The sequence below is a fragment of the Rhinatrema bivittatum genome, chromosome 4, assembly GCF_901001135.1.
Source record: "Rhinatrema bivittatum chromosome 4, aRhiBiv1.1, whole genome shotgun sequence".
Lineage (NCBI taxonomy): Eukaryota > Metazoa > Chordata > Amphibia > Gymnophiona > Rhinatrematidae > Rhinatrema > Rhinatrema bivittatum.
In genome coordinates this window covers 71,135,247-71,159,043 of record NC_042618.1, presented here as the reverse complement: position 1 = coordinate 71,159,043, position 23,797 = coordinate 71,135,247, and the positions used below count along the sequence as shown (strand labels likewise).

The 23,797-nt window shown below is 47.0% G+C and overlaps 1 protein-coding gene across 2 annotated transcripts in view; it reads left to right on the top strand.

Moving 5' to 3' along the window:
- The window catches only part of PSMC6 (proteasome 26S subunit, ATPase 6), a 92,987-nt gene that overhangs the window by 43,633 nt on the left and 25,557 nt on the right, over positions 1-23,797 (top strand). For both annotated transcript variants that reach the window (XM_029598316.1, XM_029598315.1), the window contains 2 exons: positions 15,880-15,941; positions 23,585-23,705. In XM_029598316.1, the coding sequence (XP_029454176.1) occupies positions 15,880-15,941; positions 23,585-23,705 (183 nt within the window). The remainder of the gene's footprint in view (positions 1-15,879; positions 15,942-23,584; positions 23,706-23,797) is intronic.

Here is a 23,797-nt window from a genome sequence, read left to right as displayed (position 1 = left end):
GATTTGGAAGGAGAATTTTAGAAAAGAAATACAAAAAGCTCCGTTCTCCTGCAGTGATACCTGTTGGTCCCTCCCCCAGCTGAAAAATTCTTAGGTGATTTTCGTGGACCTTGGTCCAGTAGCTGGTTTTTGTCAGCGTGGAATTAGCTGATTGTACAGCTTAAAGGTAGTGGGCGCAGGAAGCAGAGCGCAGCAGTGATGGCAGGTGCCCTCTCTTCCCTGTACATACCAGGATCAGTCCAGACCTTGGGTTATGTCCCCCGACCAGCAGATGGAGTCAGACAAGGCTTCAGAGGGTGCTATCATATAAACCCAGTGCACCCTCTGTAATAGCTCAGTATATCTCTGACTCCAGCAGATAGGAGTAGGGGAACCCGGTGCTTCCCCTTCATGAAGAATAAATCTTTGGTTACTTTTTCTCTCTAAGGGTTTGCCTTTCAAGGTTGGATCAAGTTAGATTTGTTCAAAAAAACAAAAAACAAAAAAAAAGAGGAAAGATTTGTGACTTGCAGGCAGGGCTGCTTTAGTCACTTCTCTCCTCCCACACACTCTCCTTCCCTCTTTTGGGTAAGTGGATTTTTGCTTGTGGTTCTTTGCTTTTCAGCTCTGGAGCTGCAGTGTGTGGTGGAAGCTGGTGGTGCCAGCCTCTCCCCACTTTATCGCCGCGGACTGCCCCGCGGCCCCGAGACGGCCGTTCCCCGGGGTTGCCGCAGCAGAGAGGTAATATTCCTCTGCTGAGGATCTCAGGGCACTCGGGGGAGTGAAGTTGCGCTTTCCCGCTCCCCGCGGCGATTCTACAATTTGTCGTCCCCTCCACGGCTCGGCCTGTGGCGAGCCGAGGTCGAGACTCTCAAGGGAAGGTGTCTGTTCCCGGTGCCTCCCTGGTGGGGAGGGCACCTCCAGGCCGCTGGATACTTTTTCTCCTCGCGCCGTGGCATGACACGGACATCGTGGGCCGGCCCCTTCGCCGCCTTTGGGAACGGTGGCCATTTTGAATTCCCCGGATTGGGTCCTGCAGCCAATTAGAGGAGGATGAAGAAGATCCTGGTGAAAATCCTCCACCGATCCTACTACTGATTGCCCCCTTAGGGGTCCAGGGACCCCCAGATGCCTCTCCCATGGCCCCCCCTCCGGGCCCCCCACCCTTTTCGCCGGAGTTCATTGTGCTTATGCACAATGCCTACCTGCAGCGCCTGGAGGCTCCCAGGGCGCCTATTTCGGAACCACCTCCTGCCAAGACCCCCCGGTTAGCAGATATTCCACAGGGGACCCAGGACCCCGTGGGGGGGGCATCGGGGGGGGGGCCCCCATTGGGCCCCTAGGGTCCACTTTGCACCCCCTCGCTAGGAGGGGGGGATCCCCCATCTCATCTGGATGACCCCCTCTCGGAGGCACAGCTAGATGGCGATGACCCGTGGGTCCTACGCATCTTTAGGAGGGACGAGCTCGAGGACCTGATCCTTCAGGAGCTGGACCTGGATCCTCCACCCGACCCACCGGGGCCTTCTGCGCCTGTCGTCGCTACTTCTGCCAGGAAGGGGGACCCTCTCCTGGCCAGCTTGTGGCCTATGTCTCGAGCCTTTCCCACCCATCCCACCTTTCTTCAGCTTCTGGCCAAGGAATGGGATACTCCTGAGATCTCTCTTAAAGTCGGACGAGCCATGGAGAAGCTTTATCCCCTCCCGGAGGACTTCCTGGAGTTGCTTAAGGTCCCGAAGGTGTACTCTGCGGTCTCGGTCACCAAGAGGACAACTATACTGGTGACAGGTGGCACGGCCTTGCGGGACCTCCAGGATAGAAAGTTGGAAGTCTACCTCAAACGAGTCTTTGAGGTCTCAGCTCTGGGAATTCGCACGCCATCTGCAGCTCCCTGGCACGGAGGGCGGGACTCTGCTGGGTCCAACAGCTCCTCGCCTCTCAAGTCCTACCTCCCAAGGAAGCGTGCCAAGCGGATTGACTGGAGTCCGCCATAGCATACGGAGCGGACGCCTTGTATGACCTCTTCCACATCTTGGCGAGATCTATGGTCTCTGTGGTGTCAGCGAGGCGCCTACTATGGCTTCGTAACTGGTCGGTGGATACTTCTTCCAAGTCCAGCTTGGGCTCGCTCCCTTTTAAGGGCAAGTTCCTATTTGGGGAGTATCTCGACCAGATCATCAAGTCTCTGGGTGAGAATTCGGGCCACCGGCTGCCAGAGGACCGACAGCGGAACTTCAGGTCGTTTACGCCCTCCCGGACACAGCGTCGCTACCGCAGTTACAAACAGTCGGGACCCTGGACACAGTCTTCTAGATCCCAGTCCTGGCCTCGTTCCTTTCTCGATCGCAGGCCCACTCGGGAGGGGGCGAGTCAGGGGGCCTTGTCCAAGCCCACCCAATGATGCTACGCCTCCCCACTCCTCGACCCCCACAGATCTGAGGACAAATTTCTCTCTTTTACGAGGAGTGGGCCCACATCACCTCGGACCAGTGGGTCCTAGACATCTTAAGGAATGGCTACGCATTGGAGTTTGCCCGCCTCCCAGGGGACAGGTTCCTCTTCTCCCCATGCGGCTCAAGCCCCAAGAGACTGGCAGTAGAACAGACCCTGGACAGACTCCTGAGTCTCGGAGCCATCGCCCCGTCCCCTTCGGAGAGGTGGACTTGGGTCACTATTCAATTTACTTCGTCGTACCCAAGAAGGACGGGTCCTTTCGCCCAATCCTGGATCTCAAGGAGGTCAACAAATCCCTGAGGGTCCCCCACTTCCACATGGAGACTCTGCGTTCTGTGATTGTGGCAGTGCATTGGGGAGAATTCCTGGCCTCTCTTGATCTGACAGAGGCCTATCTCCACATCCCCATTCTCAAGGCCCATCAGAGTTTCCTTCGCTTCAAGATCCTAAATCAGCACTTCCAGTTCCAGGCACTCCCCTTCAGGCTGGCGACCGCCCCGCGGACGTTCACGAAGATCATGGTGGTGGTAGCTGCCCTGCGACAGGAGGGGATCTTAGTTCACCCCTACCTGGACGACTGTCTCATTCGAGCGAAGTCTTTTTCTGAGGGACAGGCAGCGGTCTCCGGGGTCGTCAACCTCCTTCAGTCCCTTGGCTGGGTGGTGAACTTCGCTAAGAGCTCCCTCACTCCTTCGCAGTACTTGGACTTCTTGGGAGCACGCTTCAACACTCTTCAGGGCAAGGTTTTCCTACGCCCGGACAAAGCCCAATCCCTCCGAGAACAGATACAGTGCTTTACTGTGTTGCCAGCGCCCACATCCTGGGACTATCTACAGCTCTTGGGATCCATGGGCTTTTGCGCACCTCCGTCCCTTGCAAGCGGCTCTGCTCTCCCGTTGGAAACTGGTCTCGCAAGACTACCAGTTAGTATTCCCTCTCCCCCAGCCTGCCAAAGACAGCTTGGGTTGGTGGCTGGACCCGTGGCATTTGGCCCAAGGCACTTCTCTCGAGATACCGGATTGGGTGGTGGTTACCACTAACGCCAGCCTCTCCGGCTGGGGGGCAGTATGCGACTGGAGCTCAGCACAGGGACAGTGGACGAAGGCACAAGCAAACTTGGCTGATCAACCGGCTGGAAACGAGCAGTGCGCCTGGCCCTCATTCACTTTCTATCCCTGGTGCATAATTGAGCGGTGAGGATTTTATCAGACAACGCGACCACAGTAGCGTATATCAACTGCCAGGGAGGCACGAAGAGCCGGCACGTGTCACTCGAGACGGTCCGGCTGATGTTGTGGGCGGAGAAGCACGTAGCGCGCCTGGCAGCCTCGCACATCGCAGGCGTAGACAAAATTCAGGCGGACTACCTGAGTCGTCAGCAACTGGACTCCGGAGTGGTCTCTCTCCGAAGCAATGCAACTTCTCATTCATTGCTGGGGACCTCCTCGCCTAGACCTAATGGTGATCTCTCTCAACACCAAGGCACCTCGGTTGTTCAGTCGCAGGCGGGAGCGTGGTGCAGAAGAAGTAGATGCTCTAGTGCTCCCTTGGCCGGACCACTTTCTGCACTACGTTTTTCCTCCATGGCCCCTAGTGGGCAAGGTCATTCGGAGAATAGAGCGCCATCAGGGGCCCATCATCCTGATAGCTCCCGAATGGGCACGCCGCCCTTGGTTCGCGGATCTGCTTCATCTGGCAGTGGACGGCCCACTTCGCTTGGGCCATCTTCCTCGATTGCTCCATCAGGGACCAGTATTTTTTGAGCAGGCAGAACGCTTCTGTCTTGCGGCCTGGCTTTTGAACGACGACGCCGCCTCCGGCGCAAAGGATACCCTGATGCGGTAGTCTTGACTCTCCTCAAAGCCCGGAAGACTTCGACTTTGGCCGCCTATGTGAGGGTCTGGAAGGTTTTCGAGGCTTGGTGCAAAGCGCATAATACGCATATCTCGAGAGTCACGGTTCCTCAATCCTTGCATTCCTTCAAGACGGATTGGATAAAGGTCTCGCTTACAACTCTTTACAAGTTCAGGTTGCTGCCCTGGGCTCGCTCATTCAGTACGCGGATCATCGTCTCTCCTGGTGCAGTCGGATATCGCCCGTTTTTCTCAAGGGGGCGAAGCATCTTTGGCCCTCGGTCAGGGACCCGTGCCCTTCTTGGAGCCTCAATTTGGTTCTTAAGACCCTGGCCGGGCCTCCCTTCGAACCCCAGCGTAAGGCCACCATCAAAGATATCACGCTCAAGACCGTCTTCCTGGTGGCCATCTGTTCTGCATGCCGCATCTCCGAACTTCAAGCTCTCTCCTGCCGGGAACCCTACATACGTTTCACGGACACCGGGGTGTCCTTATGCACAGTGCCCTCCTTTCTACCCAAGGTCGTTTCGTCCTTTCACCTGAACCTGACGGTTGAGTTCCCGTCTTTCTCAGCGGAGGAACCAGGTCCTCTTCGCTTTCTTGATTTTAGATGCACTCTAATTCACTACCTGGAGCTCACTAACGACGACAGAGTTTCTGACCACCTGTTCGTCCTGTGGTCGAGGCCGAGGAAGGGTTCCCAGGCCTCGAAGATGACAATTGCGCGTTGGCTCAATTGACAGCGTACATCGATGCAGGGCAGACCCCCTCCGCTGGGCATCAAAGCCGATTCTCTCCGCTCGCAGGCCGCATCCTGGGCCAAAGTACAGTCTGTCTCATCACAAGAGATTTGCCCGGCAGCGACTTGGAAGTCCCTTCATACCTTTGCATGTCATTACCGGCTGCACCTGCTGTCGTCAACCTCCGGACACTTTGGCGACCAGGTCATTCGAGCAGGGCTTGCAAGGGTCCACCTGGTTTAGGGAAGCTTTGGTACATCCCACCGTCTGGACTGATCTGGTATGTACAGGGAAAAGAAAATTACTTCTTACCTGCTAATGTTCGTTCCTGTAGTACCAAGGATCAGTCCAGACGCCCGCCTCGTTGATAACTGGGTTTAGGGGGATCCTTTCCCTGCTCGATCTACTTTTCTCTTTCTGGTACCTGTTTGTTAATCTCAGCTATGAGACTGTTCCACGGTTCTTTCTGCAAGTTACAGTTCTGGCACCAGTTGCCTTAGTTTACGATCTGTTATGTTTCAGATACTTGATCCATCCTTAGTAATTGTTTATTTTGGCTTTGATATTCTCTATACTGAGCTATTACAGAGGGTGCCCTGGTTAATATGATAGCACCCTCTGAAGCCTTGTCTGACCCCATCTGCTGGACGGGGGGACATAACCCACAGTCTGGACTGATCCTTGGTACTACAGGAACAAAAATTAGCAGGTAAGAAGTAATTTCTCCCCCCGCAGCCAGAGACAGTCTCTGTACTCAGTCAGGTAAGGATGAGCTCCAGTAAGTTTAAAAAAAAATTCAGGCAGAGGGACTTCCTCTGGCCTCCATTCGTGGTGTGCCGTCACAAAGTTCGTTCCTGCTCCCATGAGGGATAGGAGAACTGGGCAGCCTGGTGGGTTGAGCAGCCTAAGTGGGTTAGGCCCCACAGTTAAACTTTACCCCAGGTGGTAGATGACATGGAATTTTCATGCGCTTCAGTGCATGCTTGTGTGCCCCGTATTGGAACATCAGTGTATACAGTGCGTCCGGCTCTGTGTACGTGTTGTGCGCTCTGTTTTGGGCACGTTCTTTGTGCACATGTTTAAGTGTATTAGCAGTACGCCCAGATTTTGGCGCACAGCTTGTCTATGCTTTTTTTTTTTTACGGCACTTGTGCTTGGGAGTGCCTCATTTTTGTGCGTTTAAAATTTTCAGCACAAGCTTGCTGGATGCACATTCTCCGTTGATTCTGCACTAATGGTGCCAGTGAACAAGAGACCTAAGCGCCTTTCTCTCTGTGTTGCCTGTCATATTCAGGCATCTCAGCCTGGAGAAACCTAATGTGTCAGCGCTGCTTAGAAGCTCAGGGAGAATTGTCGTCTTCTGATTTTTGCTAAGGCTGGGTCCTCCCAGCCTGACGATGGTCTGGCTAAGGATTTGTCTGGAGGTATGCTGGAGCTTGGAACTCCCTTGACTGGTTCCTCCACAGGAAATGGCAATTCAGTGGGCCCCGCTCCAGTACCTTCTGGTTTTGGCCTGGATCTTTCTGCCTTTTCTTGGGTAGAGTTTTCTCAAGGATTGCAATTCTTTCTTCAGGCGCAGTTCTCAGCTTCGACTAAATCATGTCAGGTCGGATCCACAGCCAGTGGCCCCTCCCTCTTCCAGTCTTATGTTTTAGCACCGAAGCACGCCTCTGTTAGCTGTGGGTATCCCATATGGGAACCCGGATGGCACTGATGATGAGGCAGATCCTGACTCCCTGGAAGATGGGAAAATTCCTCCGGGACTGGAACCGTAACGGACCATGTTGTGGATCTTTCATAGAGATGAACTGCTGGCCCTGATTTCCCAGACTTTGAAGATGCTGGGTGTACCTGGAACAGATTCCATGGCTGAACCAAAAAAGAATCCTATTTTGGTTTCCTTGCATAAAGCCTCATTTTTTCCCTGTTGTGGAAGCCATTCAAGAACTGATTGATCTTGAATGGGATGCTCCGGAGGCAAATTTCAAAGGGGGTTGGGCTTTGGAAGGCCTGTACCCCCTGGATCTGGCGGTGAGGGAGCGTTTGCGTTTTCCGAAAGTGGATGTGCTTTTCTGTGCCATCATTAAACGGGTGACTGTCCCCGTGGAGGTTGGAGTGGCCTTGAAGGATGTGCATGATAAGAGGAAGCCATCCTGAAGCAAGCCTTTGAAGCAGTGGCGATGACTTTACAGATAGCCACTAGAGCGCAACAGGAAGCTCACTCTTGTGTGCTTCTCTCACAGGAAGTTGATTCTAGAGGAATTCCAGAAGAGTTATGGAACCCATTGCCACCTTTTTAGCTGCTGCGATTTGGTCTACCTTGGCTAAAGGAGTGGCTTCCGTGGCAGCAGCCAGATGTCAACTATGGTTGCGAAATTGGTCAGCCGATTCAACCTCCAACCTCCAAAACTAATCTTATGAAGATGCCTTTTAAAGGCTTGTTCTTGTTTGGAAGCGAGTTGGAGAAACTGCCCAGTAAGTGGGGCGAATCTCCGGTTCCTTGGTTGCCGGAGGATAAGAAGCAGTTGCAGCCCCCTTTTGATATAAGGGGGTTGTCTCCGGGGTTCCAAGCGGTTCATCTTCATAGAGGGTAGACCTTTCAGAGGACTCAACCTTCTGGTAGGTCTCAGTCCTTTTGTCCCAGACAGCCTAGGCGAGGAGCGAGCTTGGGTAGCAGATCCACCTGAGCCTCTCAATGAAGGTTTGCCGACCCACCTTCGGGAACAAGAAATAGGGGGACACCTTTCTCTCATCAGAGGTGTCGAGATCACATCAGATCAGTGGGTCCTGGAGGTGATATGAGGATATGCGATGAAATTTCAGTGTTCCTTGGGATGTGTTCATGTTGTCTCCTTGCCACTCCCCGCATAAGAAGCAGGCAGTGTAATCTAGGCTAGTAAGGCTCCTTTGTCTAAAGGCTGTGGCCCCATCTCAAAGTATGGGGTGATATTCCATTTATTTTGTTGTGCCTAAGAAGGAGGGCTCCTTTCATCCCATCCTGGATCTCAAGGGAGTCAGCAGTCATTTGCAGGTGACTTATTTTTACATGGAAACCTTGCGTTCAGTGAATACTGGCTGTGCAGGCGGGGGAATTTCTGACATTCCTGGATCTGTCAAAGGCCTACCTTCATATTACCATCCGTTTGGAGCACCAATGTTTTCTGCGTTTTGCGGTGTTGGAACGCCATTATCAGTTTCGAGCGCTGCCCTTTGGTCTAGCCACCACTCCCAGAACCTTTTACAAGGCTATGTGGGTAGTAGCGGCAGAGTTGAGAAAAGATGGAATCCTGATACACCCGTATTTGGACGACTGGCTGATTCAAGACAGTTCTCTGGAAGAGAGCCACCTGGTGACCCGCAAGGTGATCTCCTTGTTGCAGGAGCGTGGTTGAGTGGTGAACCTGGCCAAGAGCAGTCTTCAGCCTTCTCAGTTTTTGGAGAGTCTGGGGTTCGGTTCTACATGAGATTCCTGCCAGACATTCGAATTCAGAAGTTGATGTCATGGGTGCTTTTTCTGGTGAACACCATACGCCCTACGGTGTGGTCTTATCTACAGGTACTTGGTTTGGCAACTCTGGAAGTGGTACCGTGGGCGAGGGCACATATGTGTCCTCTTCAGCACTCTCTGCTGTCTCGTTGGAACCCACAGTCTCAGGACTATTCAGTTCGGTTCCACTTGCTGATGGAAATTTGCTCTCACCTCCAGTGGTGGTTGCAGGAGGATCATCTGAGAGATGGGGGTTTCCTTGGCCTCTCCAAACTGGTTGATTCTCATAACAGATGCAAGTCTCTTGTGTTGGGGGGGGGGGGGGGCTCATTGTCATGAGCAGAGGGCACAGGGGCGCTGGAATGCCAAAGAATCCCTCTGGAGTATCAATTGCCTTGGAAGCCTGGGCGGTCCGGTTGGCATGCTTGCAGTTCAGCCACAGACTGAGGGGGCAAGCAGTCTGAGTGATGTCAGACAACGCAACAATGGTGGCCTACATCAATCTGCAGGGAGGAACCAAGAGCAAGCATCAAAGGAAATAGACCAACTTATGGGATGGGTAGAAGGTGCATCTCCAGGTGATCTGCCTCTCACACTGCAGGAAAAGACAACAGAAGAGCAGACTTTCTCAGCAGGAAGAGTCTGGACTCATGAGAATGGGTGTTGTCAGACGAGGCGTTTCAGTTGATAGTGGATAGCTGGGGACCTTCCATTCTTAGATCTGCTAGTGACTTCTCGCAATGCGAAGATTTCTCTGTTCTTCAGTCACAGGAGAGATCCGTGGTCCCTAGGTATCGATGTTCTCATACAGGTCTGGCCGGAAGACAAGCTGCTTTATGCTTTTTTTTCCCGTGGCCCATGTTGGGCAGAATAGTACGCAGGATCAAAGGCTACAGGGGATGGTGCTCCTGGTGGCCCCGTATTGGCCCAGGCGACTATGGTATGCAGATTTGCGAAGACTCCTGGTGGACACCCCCCTTGTCTTCCGCTGCCCCAGAATCTGTTGCAGCAAGGACTGGTTCTTCAGAAGGATCAGACTGTTATTATTATTTATAACTTTTATATACCGAGGTTCAATTAACAGAATTAATTATCACTTCGGTTTACATTATAACCAGCAATCAACAACAGTGACATAGTCTTGTCTTACACTGAAACAAGGTGAAGAAACCTGGATAAACATAACTTGGGAGCAAGCAGTAATAAGTGTGGAGAAAACTTGTCAAAGTGTAAGCATGGTGAGATGAACTAGGAGGGTGAGAAAACCGGTGTGGAGGGGTTGGTTAAAGGGGAGAAGGGGATGAAAATAGCGGCTTTGTTACAAATACATAGGCTACTTAAGGGAAGGCTTAGGTCGGGAAAAGACGATGGGGTTGAGGCGGAAATGAGTGGTTATGGGAAAGCTTGGCCAAACAGCAAAGTCTTAAGTCTCTTCTTGAAGGTGATTGGACATTGTTCAAGCCTTAGGTCAGGTGGAAGCAGGTTCCATTGCTTGGGGCCAGAAGCGGACAAGGCTCTTTTGCTTAAGGAAGTTTTAATAGTAGATGCTTGAAGAGTACCTCTTTGGGCTAGTCTTAGAGGACGGGAGGAGGTGTGGAGTTGCAAAGGAATTGTGAGGTCCAGTGGAGTGATGTTGTGTATGGCCTTGTGAGTGACTGTTAATAGTTTATAAAGGATTCTAAACTTTATTGGAAGCCAGTGTAACTTCTTTAAAATAGGGGTTATATGGTCCCTTTTATTGGATTTTGTGAGAATCCTTGCAGTTGCGTTCTGTAACAACTGGAGAGGCTTAAGTGAGATCTGGCAGGCCGTGAAGAAGTGCATTGCAATAGTCAATTTTTGAGAAAATGATAGATTGTAAGACTGACCTGAAATCATGGAAATGGAGGAGGGGTCTTAGCCTTTTTAGAACTTGGAGTTTAAAGTAACACTCCTTTACCGTGTTGTTGATGAAGCCTGTGTAGCTCATTTGGCTGTCCATGATTACCCCAAGGTTTCTGACTTTGGGGGAAAAGGAAGGGAACACTGAAGGTTGTAGGTTGTTTAGTGGTAAGCTGCCATCTTGTGTGATTAGTAGGAACTCTGTCTTGTCGGCGTTGAGTATCAAGTTGAGGTTCGAGAGGAGGTTATTAATGTTGTGTCTTATGGTTTAGCCCTTGAGAGGGCTCACCTATTGGATGGATATTCTTCTGTGGTTGCCAGCTTGCTCCGCACTCAAAAGTTCTCCACCTCCTTAGCCTGTGTACGTGATTGGAGAGTGTTTGAGGGCTGGTGTGAGGATCACGGTGTTCTTCCTTGTTTAGTTAAGATTCCACTTATTTTGGAGTTTTTATAGGATGGATTAGATAAAGGCTTGGCCCTTAATTCTTTGAAGGTGCAGGTTGTGGCTCTTGCCTGTTTCCAGGGCAAGGTGAATGGTAATTCCTTGCCTCATCCTGAGGTGGCTAGTTTTCTGAAGGGCGTGAAGAATCTTTGGCCTCCCTTAAGGTTACTGGTTCCATTATGGAGTCTTAACCTGGTGTTGGATTTCTTGGCAGGCCCTATGTTTCAACCGCTGCAAAGTATTTCCTTGCAGTTGTTGACCTTAAAGACTGTGTTCCTGGTGGCGATATGTTCTGTGTGTCAAATTTCTGAGCTGCAGGCCTTGTCCTGCCAGGAGTTCCTTTGGGTGACTCCGGGGGGTGATACAACTGCTCCCTCCTTTTTGCCTAAGGTGGTTTTGGATTTTTATTTAACATTTCTTTGTTGTGCTTGTATGAGGACAGGGATGTAGAGGGGTATTGCCTCTTGCGTCCCTTGGATGTCAGGAGATATGTCATACGGTATGTGGAGATTTCTGAGCCTTTCCACTAGACGGATTGCCTGTTCCACCTTTATGGTGGGAGGAAGCAGGGTGAACCAGCTTTGCGGGCTGCTGAGACTCGCTGGATTAAGGAGGTAGTCATGGCCACGTATGTGGGTGCTAAAAAGCCATTGCTGACTCAGATTAAGGCTTATTTCACTAGTGCTCAGGCAGTGTCATGGGCGGAGGTTAGATTGACTCCCATTGACATTTGCTGAGCTGTAACGTGGTCTTCCCTACACTTTTCCAGATTCTATAGTCTAGATGTGCAGGCCCAAGAGGACGCAGCCTTTGCACATGCGGTGGTGATTGGACTGCAGGCAGCCTCCTGCCCTACTCAAGAGTAGCTTTGGTACATCATGCTGGTCCTGAGTCCATCTGTCTATTCGCTAGGAAATGGAAAAATTACTACTTACCTGATAATTTCGTTTTCCTTAATGTAGACAGATGAACTTGGCTTCTCACCCTTGGCTGCTGAATGATTGTGTCAGTGGTGATCCTGTGGGTCTCCGGACCCCAGGGATTACTGGTAAGTGTTCATCCTATCCCTAGATTGGGGTACATATGTTTCTTGCTTGAGTTTAGTGTTTCTAGTCTGTCCATAGTTGCTTTTGAAGAGAATACTGGCAGGGTGAGGTCACTCTTGGGGTGTATATATATACTGTGACGTCAGCTTGCTCCGTCTTCATCTACTGGCAGGGGAGCATAACCCACTGGTCCAGAGTCCATCTGTCTACACTAAGGAAAATGAAATTATCAGATAAGTAGTAATTTCTCCATTACTTTATGGTTTGTTGTTTTGTTGCCTATCATACTGTGCGTGATTTTGTTTTTTAGGAGTTGGTTGGATCATTAGATGATTGAGGGGGATTAAAGGGGCTCTTAGGGAAGATAAGGCCATCACGGAAAGACTAAATAAATTCTTTGCTTCCATGTTTACTAATGAGGATGTTGGGGAGATACCGGTTCCAGAGACTGTTTTCAAGGGTAATGATTCGGATGACATGAACCAAATCACAGTGAACGTGGAAGATGTAGTAGGTCAGATTGACAAACTAAAGAGTAGCGAATCACCTGGACCAGATAGTATACACATCAGGGTCCTGAAAGAACTCAAATGAAATTTCAGATCTTTATAAAAATTTGTAACATCATTAAAATAGTCTGTTGTACCTGTAGACTGGAGGGTGGCCATTGTTATCGGGATATTTAAAAAGAGCTCCAGGTGTGATCCGCAAAACTGTAGACCAGCGAGCCTGACTTCAGCGTGGAAAATATAGTGGAAACTTTTCTAAAGAACAAAACATATAGAAAGACATGGTTATTGTATATCAGGAACACAGCCAGCATGGATTTACGTGAGTGAAGTCTTGCCTCACAAATCTACATTTTTTTGAAGGGGTTAATAAACATGGTTAAAGATGAACCAGTAGATGTATATTTATTTGGATTTTCAGAAGGCTTTTGACAAAGGCCCCCATGAGAGGCTTCTAAGAAAACTAAAAAGTCATGGATGGGGGACAATGTCCTTTCATGGATTGGAAACAGAGTAGGATTAAATGGTCACTTTTGTTTTTAGTGGAAAAATAATGGAGAGCCTCAGGGATCTGTACTTGAACCAGTGCTTCTCAATATATTTATAAATGATCTGGAAAAGAATATGAGTGAGGTAATCAGATTTGCAGATGACACAATGTATTCTGAGTAGTTAAATCACATGTAATTTGTGATCAATCATCTTGCGAGACTGGAAGATTGGGTGACCAAATGGCAGGTGAAATTTAATGTGACCAAGTGCAAGATGCATACAGGGAGAAAAAACCCATGCTGTAGCTACATGATGTTAGGTTCCATGTTACGAGTTACCACCCAGGAAAAAGATTTAGGTGTCAATGGATACTATATTAAAATTGTTGGCTTAGTATGCTGTGGTGGTCAAAAAAGAAAATGTTAGGAATTATTAGAAAGGGAATGGTGAATAAAAGGGAGAATATCATAATGCCTTTATATCACTCCATAGTGAGACCACACTTTGAAAAATGTGCAGTTCTGGTCACTGCATCTCAAAAAAGATATAGTTGTATGAGGAAAGGTACAGAGAAGGCAACAAAAATGATAGAGGATGGAATGGCTCCCCTATGGGGAAAGGCTAAAGAGCTTAGGGCTGTTCAGCATGGAGAAGAGATGGCTGAGGGGATATGATAGAGGTCTATAAAATCATAAGGACTAGAACAGGTAAATGTGAATCTGTTATTTACTCAAATAGGGCTAGGGGACATTCTATGAAGTAGGCAAATAGCACATTTAAAACAAATTAGAGAAAATTCATATTCACTCAACGCACAGTTAATCTCTGGAATTCATTGCCAGAGGGTGTGGTTAGGGCAATTAGTGTAGCTGGGTTTAAAAAAGGTTTAGATAGGTTCCTGGAGGAGAAGTCCATAAACTGCTATTAATCAAGTTGACTTAGGGAATAACTATTGCTATTTCTGGCATTAGTAGAATGGGATCTGTTTCATGTTTGAATACTTGCCAGGTATTTGTAACCTGGATTGGCCACCTTTTGGAAACAGGATGCTGGGCTTAATGGACCCTCGGACTGACCCAGTATGGCAACGTCTTATATTCTTATAATTATCACTATGCATATGAGTTTTGTTGTAAACTGCTTGGTTTGGCTCAGACAAGCGGTATATCAAAATTAATAATGACCATTTTTGATTGTATATCAGGACAGAGATGAAGGATTATACTCCCATCACTCTTGCAAGATATTGCACAGATCAGCAAAACACCTTCATTCTGTATTTTTAATGAATAATTATCTACCAACCGTTCTTAATGTGTTCTGTTTCACTGACTCTCAGCTGTGTCAGAAGAATGAGATGACAGATGCAACTGTAAAATGCCCTGGGGAAGAGAGTCTTACAAGTATGGTGTCGACCCTTTGCCCATAATAAACACAGCCCTTCTGAATCTTGTAAAATATATAAACTTAAGAAATTATATGTGGTCAAAAATACAATTTTTTTTTTTTTTTTTGGAATAACAAGAGGGAGGAATCTAGTTAACCTGAGAAATTAATTCCTTGCTGAGCAATTTTAGTACAAAAGTTGTTTTCTAAAAAGTGGAGGTCTTATCCACCCAGTGTATATTTGCAGTGTTTTGAATGACACTTAATAGGGGTAATTTTCACAATCATGTATGTGCATAAATGGCTGTCTTAAAATAGCCTGGAGCTCAGGTCACAAAAACCCCTGTGATGCAAACTGCAGAGGCGATCTGTGAGGCAGAATTGGAACTTGCGCACATGCTTCATGATTTAAAAAAACTGTATGCATAAATTAACCCGCATAAATTACGCTCTCCAAAGAGGAGGTGTAACTTTACATGAGGCAGTTGGTGCATGTATGCGGCCAGTTACTGGTGGATTTTCAAAGCGCTTTGAAAATACTTGGTAAACTCGGGCTTTGCTGCTAAGTGGGGCTGTTATAAGGAGGAGAGTGTACATAGGGTAGTGTTATAAATTGACGATCTTATTTCTTTTTTCCAAGAGCTATTGTATATCCCCCCATACCCCAGCTGAGAAACAGTGCAGGAAATGTGAGAATAGCAATCTAGCAGGCTTCAGTAAGGTACCAGAAACTAGCATTTGTATAGCATGAAAAGTGCAAGGACTGGGGGCGGGCATCATATGAAACTCAAAAGGAATGTGAGGAGATACTTTTTTTTTTTTACTGAGTAGGTGGTGGACACCTGGAGCAAAATGGGAGGTCGTAGGAGCCAAGAAAGTGGCAGAATTTCAAACATGCATGGAATAGACACATAGAGGTCTATTCCATGCAGGTTTTGGCCAGCAAACTTTTTTGTAGTTAGCTGAACAAAAGCCAAGATTTTGAATATTTTCTGCACACAACTCGTGTGGTGTTTTTTTTTATACTGATAAAATGAGATGGCTCTGGGGGGCAGCGCTAAACTTTAGCCAGTGTGCCCAGACATTGAGCACTGTTTGGCTAAAATGATGTACATAAGCCTGGTCAAAAAAAATACCTGTCCTAAAGTTATGCATACAGCTTCTATCTGGGCATATTCAGCAGCTCACCACTCTCTCTGAATCTTGGTTGTGGGAGGAGAAGATTAAGATAAAGAGTAAGACAGGACATTAGGCAGGCACACTTGGGCAGACTGGGGGGCCAAGTTGTCCAGATATTCCTCCCCCCAGCTTTCTCATGGAAGCCAGGTGCTAGCAGGATTATAAAAGAGCACTCTGCTTCATATTGTGTGGGAGGAGCCAGGAAATAAGGGAACTGAAGCAGCCAAAGGTTAACAGAAAAAAATAAAAATGAAACTGCTCCCCTTAATGAATACAGTTCAACCTCAGGAACATGTGATTGGCTTTTTTTTTTTTTGACCCTGGCTTTTATGAACACTAAAATATGTGCTCTTATTTTTTTTTTTTGTACTGAAATAATTCCCATATCTCTTTCCTGTTCCCCCTTTACCTCAAAAAATTTGAATACTTAGGTGGCAGACGTTTTTCTGAAGGAACCTCAGCTGATAGAGAAATCCAGAGAACTCTAATGGAGGTAGGGCTATTTTTGCTTAATTTTTTTTTCTCGTATAATCTTCCATAAAATTGTGTTCTGTGTTATCCTGGTATAAGTCTTCTTGAAATATTACACCTTAACGCATTCCTGTGATCTGATTCAGTGAAAAGCCACATAATGTACTTTAAATGGTGGTATAGAGAGATACCGTGACAGTTAATACTCTCTCAGCTCCTTCTTTAGAAGTAGACTCTTGTTTTGTCATAACACTAAGATGTGAAAGGTATGTATGTGTGATAAACCTAGAATTCAATGTGTGGTCACACTTTTGCATTATAGCATTTCAGTAGGTTATTTGCAGCTCTTCTTTCCTCCTTTCCTTAAAATAAGTAGCTGATAATGTGATGGGCAGGTTTTAAAGGGAAATGTCTCCTTTTGTTTACTTTTCATTACTTCGGTCAGCAGTACCTATCCTATTCTACTTCATGTCTGGCAGCTGTCATTTTAGAAATTCCTTAAACTAGTCTACAATTTCCACGCACAGTTGGGAGTCACAAGTTAATTTGCATGTACTGAATGTGGACGGTCTATATTGAGATTACAGATGACTTCTCATGGCGTATGAGCCAGTCATATTCCCTTGTGGCTATTGTAATTTGTGGCTGCTCAAGTAACATCGCAAAGATTTTTCATAAGTACTTGGTGATTCACTTAACTTGTTACATAAGATGACTAAGTCCCCGACTGTTAATGTAAGGGTACTTATAATCTTCAGTGTCCTCTTCAGCCAGCCAGACCAGTCCAAACGCATGGGTTAAGTCCACCAACCAGCAGATGGAGGCAGAGGTGAACAGTCTTGCACTTACATAGGCTCCCGTGCTGCTCTCAACCTGCCAATATTCTGTCTCCAGCAGAGATGGTAGGGGGAGTCTTGAGATGAAGCCTAGTTAGGCAATTTATAAAAGATTGGATGGGTAGCTCCTGTTGTGAAAGAGCCTTGTGCTCCATCTTCCAGTTGAGCATGAACTTAGAATAGGGGCTTCCAAGGGTTTGGTTTGGGCTCCAAATTTCATTCTTTGTTGCCCTGTTTTTTCCCATTTCCTTTCCCCCACCTTCCCTCTCTTCTTTGACTGGACCTCCTCAAAAAAAAGTCAGTAAGCAGTCTGAATTAGTCATTTATTTTTATTTATTTAAAGTTTTTTTTTATACCGGTATTCGTCGAAACATCATATCGGTTTACATGTAACGTGTAACAGAAGGGGGAAATACATTAAACAGGGTGAATGCTGAACTTGGAAGGGTATATAGATAGTTAACAAACTTTGTTAGAGTAAAACATTGCATATCATAAGGAATAAGCCATGAAATTGGAGTTAGTATTTACCATTAGATTGGGCAGATATGATTGATGTGAAGGGGGGGGGTGGGGCGGGGAGGGAAGGGTGGAGGGTTGAATAAATGGGGTTAATCCAGGAAGGTTTTTCTAAAAAGCCAAGTTTTAAGTTTTTGTTTGTTTTTTTTTAATTTTTGTGTGCTTGTTTCCAGTCGAAGGTCTGATGGCATGGAGTCCCAAAGTGTGGGACCTGCTATAGAGAAGGCACGCATTTTAGTGGAAGTTAGACGATAGGTCTTGTGAGGTGGGATGCGGAGGGTGCCTTTGTGGATTGCTCTGGTGGGGCATTCAGAGGCGCATAGGTGAATGTGGTTGCTAGTCCAGTTAATGTTGTGAATGGATTTGTGTATAATGAGTAAGTTTTGTAGAGGATGCGGGCGGAAACTGGCAGCCAATGCAGATCTTTAAGGATTGGAGTTATGTGGTCAGTTCTACGTGTGTTGATATTCTGGCTGCAGCATTTTGGAGTATTTATAGGGGTTTAATGTAAGAAGCAGGGAGTCCTAGGATTGCATTGCAGTAGTCCATTTTCATAAGGATGGTAGCTTGTAGGACAGTGCGAAAATCATAATCTCTGGGTGATGCCAACTGGTGGCATGTAACTGGCTTCTCTCTCATTGCTAGTATAGCTTTTAGCTCAACTGAGCATGTTTGGGAATTCCCGCACAACCATTACCCAGTAGTCTCCTCACTCTTACTTTGTCTGTGCTAGAGCACAGACAGATCTCTCTCTCCATTTGCAGGGAGGAATAATAATTAATACTTCTCTGACTTTACTTGCTGCTCACATGACCCAGCTCTTTAGTGACTTTAGCCCTTAGTCCCCAAAATTTGGGTTGTCATAGTATGCTTGAGTACCGATGCAGCACATTCTGTCCCTCCCAGTTTTTCCTTTGCCCCCACACTCAGCCTGTTGTCTCCATCCTCGTGGTAAAAGTTGGTGATGTGCCTGTTTAGTGTGCTGAGAGTATGGTGGCTGGTCATTGCACGATGACAACTCTTGCTCTCTAATCTCAAAACAAATAAGGTATCATATTTGCAGGTACAATTATCACTGCATTCACTCCGTAATCACAAAATAATTGGGGGAAAGAAGTGATAAATGGCCCCAGAGTGGCAGGATCCTCATCAAAGAACATCTGCTGCCATTGACACAGTATAGCACCCCCCCCCCCCCCCCCCCCACAGGCTGGGCTGGTTTCTGATTTTTCCTCTGCCTTGTTAATTTTCATAATGTAAAAAAAAAAATAAAAATCTGCACAGGACGGTATCTTCTTTTGGGAAGCTCACTTTTCAGCAGTACTTCAGATAGCTTCACATGGAGTTAAAAAAAAAAATAATTTTTTTTCCACATCTTTGGAGTTTGTTTTACGTGGTAAAGGATATGTCCTTTCCGATGGAGCATGGAGGAGAGCCCGCACTCCACACATTGTACAACGCAGAAGCACATAGAGGGAAGAGGCCCATTGAGTAACAACTGTGCAGAGAGGAATTTGGAGAGTAGGAGATATCTACTCCAGAGAGGACCATTCTGGCAAGGTTGGTAGTGCCATCAATTCCCACTGGCAGTTGGTCTGCCACAGCTGGTCCAGCAGCCATTTTGTATGCATGGCAAGAGCTTCGAACTAGGCACTCCACCCTGGGATCCTGCAGGAGCCTATGGCCTGTTGCTCTGGGGCCATATTAGCTGCTGAGTTTTCTTGGCAGTTTACTCTCCCTGATATCTATCTCCTCTGCAGCATGTCAGCATTTCCTCTGACCTTGTAAGATGACTGCAACAGGCATTCATTTTGAGGAAGAGAACAACCTCAGTTCCTTATCCTGGGATTTTGCTTACCCAGGGTAGCAACCCTGAGATTTCAGGTGTTGAGGATGAGAAGGTAGGACAAAAAAAATCTGTAGGTGGTGGAGGATGTGTGGAGTGTTCCAGCTCTGCTGTGGTCAGACTTTCATGAAGATCTGCTCTCCTTAATTTTCCTTTCCTTCCAGGTGCAAAACATTTTTGAGGTAACATTGAAGGAAGGTCCTGAGACCTCAGAAGATAACCATTTTGACTAGCATTCTGAAGCCAGCTAGAGTCTTATGTTCAGATTAATCAAGAATTTTTTGGTTGTTTTGGATGGAATTTATTGACATTTGATATTCCGCTTTTTACCACAAATCTCAGAACGGATTACGATAAAATTAATGCAGGTTACAAATCAATAGAAGAAAAGTAATTGAGCATCTTTATATTCAAAGACACAAAACTAGTTAAATTTTTCGTTGCTGCTCTGGAAAAAGAATAACAATTATGAATAGACAGAAAATAGCAATTGAGCATCTATATGTTCAAAGATGGATTCATATTTAGGTTCTTCATTGCTGCTGTAGAAGTAGAAAATTCTGTGGTAATTAAGTTGTTGGATGGGAAGTTTCTATTGGAAGGTTTTGTGTTTCAGAGGTTTTGTTCAAGTTTAGCCTTTCATCCAGAGTTTTCTTGTTCCCAATGAGGCGTAAAATGCCAGTAAAAGAACTGGTCTTGCCTTGGAATTTGAATGTGGTGATATCCTTTCTGGCAGGTATTTATTTTGAGCTCTTTAAAGAAGCTTTTCTTTGACTGAAATGCTAGTGGCAATCTAATCAGGCAAAATTTTCTGCAAGGATTCTGTCTTGGTCTTTCAGAAGAGAAGGTACAGATTTGTATACATTCAGCTTTCCTTTCGAAGGCTATTGTTTTTCACCCTTGTTGGGTAGTGTCTCATCCTTCCTTCCGAAGAGAGTAGTATGGAAAAGTATATTTGTTGTTCCATTCCCTGGATGTGTGGAGTGTACTATTGTGGAATTAAGAGATGTGACTATAACAGTTTCATTGGCGTGCTGATTTAAAGAAGCCATAAGTGCAGCCTACATACAGGTCGATCCAGTAACGTGCAGTTAAAGATTGCCCGTCTGTAACGTGCTGGGAGCGCACAATACAGACGAGTAAGGCCATCCAGCCATACAGTCTCCAGTTTCACGCGTCCTTAGCGCTTCCTAAAATAAACACCTAACCCTTTCCGCACCCAGCATGTAAATGAACGAAAAAGCTGTATAATGAAGGAATTAGCTATTCCCCTCCGATACTGTAACGGGCGCTGATATTATCTCCTTAGGAACGCGCTGTTTTGCCGCGGCCTTAACCTGTTAGTTTACCGCCTCCCTCTAGTAGGAGTTAGGACTGTGTAACAAATCCATCGACACCGCTTAAGATACTCAAACACAATAAAACAATAAGCCTGGCACCTTCCTTGATGTAGTACGTCCCGGATGCCCCCCCCCCCCAGCGCGCCCGCCACTACCCCTTTCATCAGCTGCATCCACCCATTATGCCCCTCACGGGCATGTCCCGCTTCACAGAGCGCTCCCACTCAAATCCGTTCATGGGTATATACCCTTTCGCCCCCCTCACAGCGCCATGCTACCACTGCGACCCGGAGGAGGTGAGGCACAGCGGCGAAGACAGACGGGAGAGGAGAAAAAGCAGAGCAAAGCAAAAGCGTGCAGCAAGCCGGCGAAATAGACCTGCAAGCAGAGGCAATAGCAGCGGTTCGGTAAGCCTGGCACCCTCCTTGATGTAGTACGTCCCGGATGCCCCCCCCTCCCCAGCGCGCCCGCCACTACCCCTTTCATCAGCTGCATCAACTGCGACCCGGCAGTCCCGTGAGGCCTACAAAAAAAAAAAAAAAAAAATCTCCGGCTCCCGCGCCCCCGCACTGGCCCGCCGACTCTACCCCCCCCCCCCCCCCCTCTCCTCCCGATCGGGCAGATAGGCGGCGGCGACGAAAACCAAAGCAATTTTTTTTTTTTTTCAAAAAGCGACATCACACATTGCATAAAATAATTTCTCCAGCCTTAAAGCGACTTACTTTTGGGATCTGTCAAGGAAGTCGCAAAAGTAACTTACTTTTCTGAAGCCATCAGGAACATGATCTTAGCTCCTCCGGACGAAGACGAAGATGGCCGCCTGCACGGGGAAAGCGTGCAATTGGCCGCTGAAGACGTGACCTCACGTCTTCAGCGGCCAATTGCACGCTTTCCCCCGTGCAGGCGGCCATCTTCGTCTTGAGCTACGATCGTGATGGCTTCAGAAAAGTAAGTTACTTTTGCGACTTCCTTGACAGATCCCAAAAGTAAGTCGCTTTAAGGCTGGAGAAATTATTTTATGCAATGTGTGATGTTGCTTTTTGAAAAAAAAAAATTGCTTTGGTTTTCGTCGCCGCCGCCTCCTTGCCCGATCGGGAGGAGGTGGGGGGGGGTAGAGTCGGCGGGCCAGTGCGGGGGCGCGGGAGCCGGAGATTTTTTTTTTTTTTTTTTTTTTTTGTAGGCCTCACGGGACTGCCGGGTCGCAGTGGGATGCAGCTGATGAAAGGGGTAGTGGCGGGCGTGCTGGGGAGGGGGGGGGCATCCGGGACGTACTACATCAAGGAGGGTGCCAGGCTTACCAAACCGCTGCTATTGCCTCTGCTCGCAGGTCTATTTCGCCGGCTTGCTGCACGCTTTCGCTTTGCCCGGCTCTGCTTTTTCTCCTCTCCCGTCTGTCTTCGCCGCTGTGCCTCACCTCCTCCCGGAGCAAAGCTGCTTTCGCGCCCTGCTCCGGGAGGAGAGACACAGCGACGAAGCAACAAAGACTTTTCGTGTTTTTTTACACTTCCTGGTTCCTGTCATTCCAAATGCCATTTGAAATGACATTTGAAATGACAGGTACCGTCGCACCCTGGTTACTGTATAGGTGCTGTATTAAGCGCCTATACAGTAAAATGGGTTACGCGGCCATAACCCTTCCCTACCGCTTTAAAGCCGTGGCATGCATTTGCATGCGATTAGAGGAGAGTATCGGGGAGTTAGTGAAGAGAACTGTGGGTGCGGGGAGGAAGGGTGCGCCTGACACTGCCGCACTGTTTCTACCGCGGCCTTACTGGATCGACCTGATAGTTAGAGAAACTCCCAAACAGTACATTAAGCAATTTCTTGGGTCAAGCTTTGAGTTTCATCACTGAAGATTTGCAAAGCAGTGACCTGGTCTGTCTTGCATTTTGCGATCCTTTAGAAGCATCCCTTAGTTTGGAAGTCTTGAGAGCGGTTTGCCAGTGTCCTCCGAACTCAAAGCATAGATCGGGTACATCCATACATTTGGACTGGTCTGGCTGGATAAAGCGGAAGGAGAAATAAGGTAAAAGCTAATTTCCTTTCCTTGAGTCCAGCCAGACCAGTCCAGGGCCCTCCCTTATTTGCCAAATGTGTTGTATTCTACGCTTATTACTTTTCAGGAAGTTTTATAATTTTAATCAAACCTTCAGTGGACAAGGGAAGGTGATAATCTATTTGGTTTATCCTTATTGTTTTATTAGTATGTTTTTTTGTTCTCCTTTGGAAATCCTTGGTTTGGAGGAGGGGGAAGTTTGTTTTTAGTATGTTGTTCTTAGCTTGTTACAAGATTCTAGCAGGCCAAGGGCAGCACAGGAGCCTATGTAATATGGCATCAGCATGCCTCTGTTTCCATCTGCTAGTTGGTGGACATAACCCATGTGTTTGGACTGATCTAGCTGGACTTGAGGAAAGGAAATTATCAAGTAAAGACTAGCACTAATGTTATGATGCTAGACTTTACCAAGGAATGAAACAAAATGATGCAGGGTTCAAACAATCACATTAAATTAACCTCCCATAACTGTATTGCTGTTTTAAGTTTAAAATACTCATGCCCCTTCTCTTTTGTGCCCTAAGAGACAGTTAGGAAAAGTTGAGAAATTATTTCATACGCTCACAGAAAATAGTGTGTCTAATGTACAATTTAATGAAAATCTAGTGTTACTTTTCCACTCTTTCATTTAGGTTTAGGGCTGTCTCTATACTTTCCTTTCTGCCTGGTATGTCTGCAGATGACAGGTCCTTATTGTTTAGTCAGTGGGAATTATTTCACTCATCCCTCCGTATGATTGAACTATTGAGGTATATACTGCTTATTGAATTGAAGATTTTTCTCGTGTGTGTGTGTAATTTTACCCATACAGATCGAACTCTAGGTGTCCTGTTGCCACTGAGATATCAAACTGACCTGGCCCCTAAAATATTTTTTCAAATTCTCTTATTAATCTGAAAGTCATAGGTATATGCGAATATGTTGGGTTCCTGAACCAGTGAAATAGATTCTCACAGTAAACAGATAATCTCAGCCCATATTAAGTAAGCATGTGGCATAGCTGCTTGAAAAGGATTAAATACTGATTCCTTATTTTCAAAATGTTTAAGCTGTGTGTATTTCTTCTAGTTACTGAACCAGATGGATGGATTTGACACTTTGCACAGAGTTAAAATGATCATGGCTACAAACAGACCAGATACACTGGATCCTGCTTTGCTGCGTCCTGGAAGACTAGATAGAAAAATCCGTGAGTTATAGAGAAGAGCTTAATTGTGCTATAAGACCTTTTTTTGTTTTTTACATACCTGTTTACCTTTCCTGTTTCTTACATTTTCATGT